This window comes from Zingiber officinale, chromosome 11A (genome assembly GCF_018446385.1).
Source record: "Zingiber officinale cultivar Zhangliang chromosome 11A, Zo_v1.1, whole genome shotgun sequence".
Classification (NCBI taxonomy): Eukaryota; Viridiplantae; Streptophyta; class Magnoliopsida; order Zingiberales; family Zingiberaceae; genus Zingiber; species Zingiber officinale.
Window position 1 is genome coordinate 95,613,599 of NC_056006.1, and position 3,853 is coordinate 95,617,451.

General features: G+C 46.4%; 1 protein-coding gene across 1 annotated transcript; it reads right to left on the minus strand.

The window, feature by feature from the left end:
* Positions 1-1,632: 1,632 nt before the first annotated feature.
* Positions 1,633-3,549, minus strand: LOC122031635. The gene is made up of 3 exons (XM_042590726.1): positions 2,466-3,549; positions 2,176-2,249; positions 1,633-2,040 (listed from the first exon to the last, which is right to left on the minus strand). The coding sequence occupies exons 1-3, from the start codon at positions 3,547-3,549 to the stop codon at positions 1,633-1,635; spliced, it is 1,566 nt and encodes a 521-aa protein (XP_042446660.1).
* Between the last annotated feature and the right edge of the window lie 304 nt (positions 3,550-3,853).

A 3,853-nucleotide genomic window follows, 5' to 3' on the forward strand; every position in this document is an offset into this window, starting at 1 on the left:
ACAACCAATAATGCGCCTGTACTCCGTGGCGTCAACTGGAGTCCCTTCCATGTCCTTATGCAACTGTGTCTTGGGTTCCATTGGATGCTTTGTGGCATTGCAGTTTGCCATCTTGAATTGAGATAGAATTTTCTTGGCATAAGCTGATTGTCTAAGTGAAATTCGGCTCTTCTGTTGCTCCACTTCAATCCCTAAGTAGTAGGAGAGAAGACCCAAATCACTTATCTCAAATTCTGTCATCATTTGTTGTTTGAACTTGTTGATTTTCTCTGTGCTACCTCCTGTCACGATGAGATCGTCGACATACACTCCAACAAGTATACTTGCTTCTCCTTCATCTCTTGTATATACTGCATGTTCTTGAGTACATTTTTTGAAGCTAAGTTCTTCCAGACTCCTGTTCAGTCGCATGTTCCAAGCTCGTGGAGCTTACCGCAGTCCATAGAGGGCCTTGTACAACCTGTACACCTTATGCTTTTGATTTTGTACCTCAAACCCTTCTGGTCGAGTGACATATATTTCTTCTTCTAACTCTCCGTTAAGAAATGCTGACTTCACATCTAGATGGTGTACCTCCCAACTTTGATTTGCAGCAAGTGCAAGAATGACTCGGATAGTGTCAAGTCTAGCGACAGGCGCAAACACTTCTTCAAAGTCGATGTCTTGTCTTTGTACATAGCCTTTAGCCACTAATCTTGCTTTGTGCTTAACGACTTTCCCATCTGAATCTTTCTTTAATTTGAACACCCACTTTAGGCCGATAGGTTTGTGTCCTAATGGGAGCTCAGTTAGGTTCCAGGTATTGTTCATCTCAATAGATTTTAGCTCTTTCTTTATTGCTTCGTACCAGCAAGCCTCGGTTGTAGCTTCTTGATAACATGTCGGCTCTTCAGATATCACCATCATCACCTCACCTTCTTCTTCATCAATACCAACCACTTCCTCAGTGTTGGCGTAGATATCAGCAATGGATCTAAAACGGACCGGTCCTTCAAAAGACTCGGGTGAGTTTGTTATCGAAGGCGAGGAAGCTGCATAAGTGTTTGATGATGGTGTAGATGGACTTGACGCTCCTGTCATGGGTACCGCGGCTATTTCCGGTGTTGTGACATCTTCCGCCCCTGCCTCGATGTCGAATGCTGCATCGGTGTCGAATGCATCCACCACCATAAACTCTGGTAGATTTTCTTCATTGTTGGCACCTGCATTCCATGTCCATTCACAATTTTCTCGAAACATCACATCTCTACTTACTTGTAGCTTGTCATGCCTTGGATCAATTAGACGATGAGCTTTACAGCCTTCCTCGACACCCAAGTATACCATGGGTGAGCTTCTGTTGTCAAGTTTCTTGAGGTGAGGGGCTGTATTTTTCACATATGCAACACAACCGAACACTCTCAAGTGGGTGAGATGTGGCTTTCTTCCTATCCAAGCTTCAAATGGCGTGCGCTCTCCTAGCGCCTTAGTTGGGAGACAGTTTAGCAGATAGACAGCATGCCTAACCGCCTCTCCCCAGAACCTTGCCGGCATATGTGTACCCTTGAGGAGAGATCTTGCCATAGCCATTACGGTGCGATTACGGCGCTCCACAACACCATTTTGTTGGGTTGTGTAGGGAGCCGTGAGATGTCACTCGATTCCTTCATCTTCACAGAACTGAGTGAATTCCGTGGATAGAAACTCGCCGCCCCGGTCTGTTCGGAGTGTTTTGATCTTATATTCAGTCTTGTTCTCTGTCAAGAATTTGAACTTCTTGAATGCTCGGAATGCATCATTCTTTGCTGCCAATATAAACACCCACATCCACCTTGTGAAGTCATCAACAATTAGAAGAAAGTACTTGTTACCGGCTAGTGTATATGGTGAAATTGGTCCGCAAATATCAGCATGGAGAAGTTCCAACGGTTTCTTTGCTCTAAAGTTTGCTTGACACGGGAAAAGCGACCTTGCATGCTTGGCGATCACACACACCTCGCAAAGCTTGTTCGGCTGGGGCAATGGAGGCACATCAACTGCCAATTTCTTCTCCCCTAACAGCTTCAAATCGTGAAAATTGACATGTCCGAGCCTTGTATGCCATAACCAGGTTGGGTCTTCTAGGCTTGCTAGGAGACAGACTTGCTTGAATGTCTTCAAGGTTATCTTGTACAAGCGATTTTGTGTTCACTTTACCAGCATCAAGAGCTTCCCGCTCCTATCAATCACCTTCATGATATCTTTTTCCATGTACACCTCGTTCCCAGTTTCTGTCAATTGACCGAGACTTATGATATTACTACAAAGTTTCAGAATGTAGTATACCTCATGGAGAGCCTTCCGATCGCCATTGTTGCATTCGAACACAACTGTCCCCTTGCCCATGATCTCAATGGTTGATCCATCGCCAAACCTCACCCTCCCGGTGATGGTTTCATCTAGTTCTTGAAACTTCTCGCGATGGCCAGTCATGTGGTTGCTCGCACCGTTGTCAAGGTACCAGACGTCTTTATCTCCTTTATTAATGTCGCGGTACATCTCCGGTAGCAACCTATCTTCACTGAGCAGAATGGTATCCTGTCGCTCACGCCTAGTGTCAGACTCCTCGTGGGGCACGGTCATCATCAGTGCTGGCTCTTCATCGGTGGCGCAAGTGAGGTGAGTCTCATCATCACGACGCTTGTTGTAGCATTCGGACGCATAATGCCCCATTTTCTCACAAGTGAAGCACTTTATACGACTCTTGTCACGAGTGCCTCTGCCGTTGCTGCTAGTGCCTCCTGCACTGTCTTGGCTCGGCGTACCACGGCCACGACCGCGCCCTCGCCTATGCCCACGCCATTTGCTACGACTAGGGTTGCTGGATCCACGCCCCTTGCCTCCTGACGAAGTGTCCACGTTTCCCCCCTTCTGTCGCATTTGCCATTCGGCATGAGTAAGTAGGAGCTCACCTTCAGTGCTGTTGGTGTTGCCGCGTAGACGTAGTGTTCGTTCTTGGTACGCTTTCAGTCGCCCAATAGTCTCCTCAAATGGTATCGTCTCAAGATCGTGAAACTGCTCAATGCCGGCTACAATAGGGAAAAACTTATCAGGGACAGAATCAAGTAACTTCTTTACCAAAGATGAATCTTCAAGCGTGGCACCAAGAGCGGAGAACTTGCTGCTCATAGCGCTGAGTTTGCCAGCAAACTCATCAATCGTATCGGTCTCCTTCATCCGGAGGGCGTCAAACTCGCTCTTCAGCGTTTGTACGCGTGCCTTCTTAACTCGATCACTTCCAAGGTACCTCGTCTTGAGGTTGTCCCAGACTTCCTTCGCCGTCTTCCTTTTTGCGATCTGGAGAAGTATGTCTTCGGGGGCACACTGCAAGATGTATGCATGTGCCTTTTTATCCTTCTTTGCATCCACCTGGGCTCCTTCCACTGACTCCACCTCCTCCCAAACTCCCTGGGCATCAAGGATCACCTCTGTCTTTATTGCCCACACAATATAATTGTGAGGGCTTAGCATCGGATAGGGAAATGACACTACGCCGTTCTCCTTCACAGCAACTTGTGGGATGCTAGACATTTTTTGTTGAATCGTGGATTCTTGGGTGTTCTATACTGCCAAGGCTCTGATACCAAATGTTGGCCTAGAATCGGATAGGATAGCACACCCAAAGCACATAGCACACAAGAAGAAACAAGAAGAATAGGACAAGTAGGAACTTCACTTATGAAAGGAAACCTTACACCGAGATGCTTTGTACATGCCTCTACGACCCTTTATATAGCATCATAAATGATAAGAGCATGAACCACGAGATCCATAAAAATAGGATCTAGATGAGATCCATAAAAATAGGATCTAGATCCATAAAGATAGGTAGACT

Excerpts from the sequence above, each read along its gene's own strand:
- LOC122031635 (XM_042590726.1), bottom strand. The coding sequence starts at position 3,549 with ATGTCTAGCATCCCACAAGTTGCTGTGAAGGAGAACGGCGTAGTGTCA. Across the intron at positions 2,250-2,465 it reads CGTCTGGTACCTTGACAACG|AAACTGGGAACGAGGTGTAC; the intron begins GTGCGAGCAACC and ends GTCAATTGACAG. Across the intron at positions 2,041-2,175 it reads GCGGGAAGCTCTTGATGCTG|CTGTTAGGGGAGAAGAAATT; the intron begins GTAAAGTGAACA and ends CACGATTTGAAG.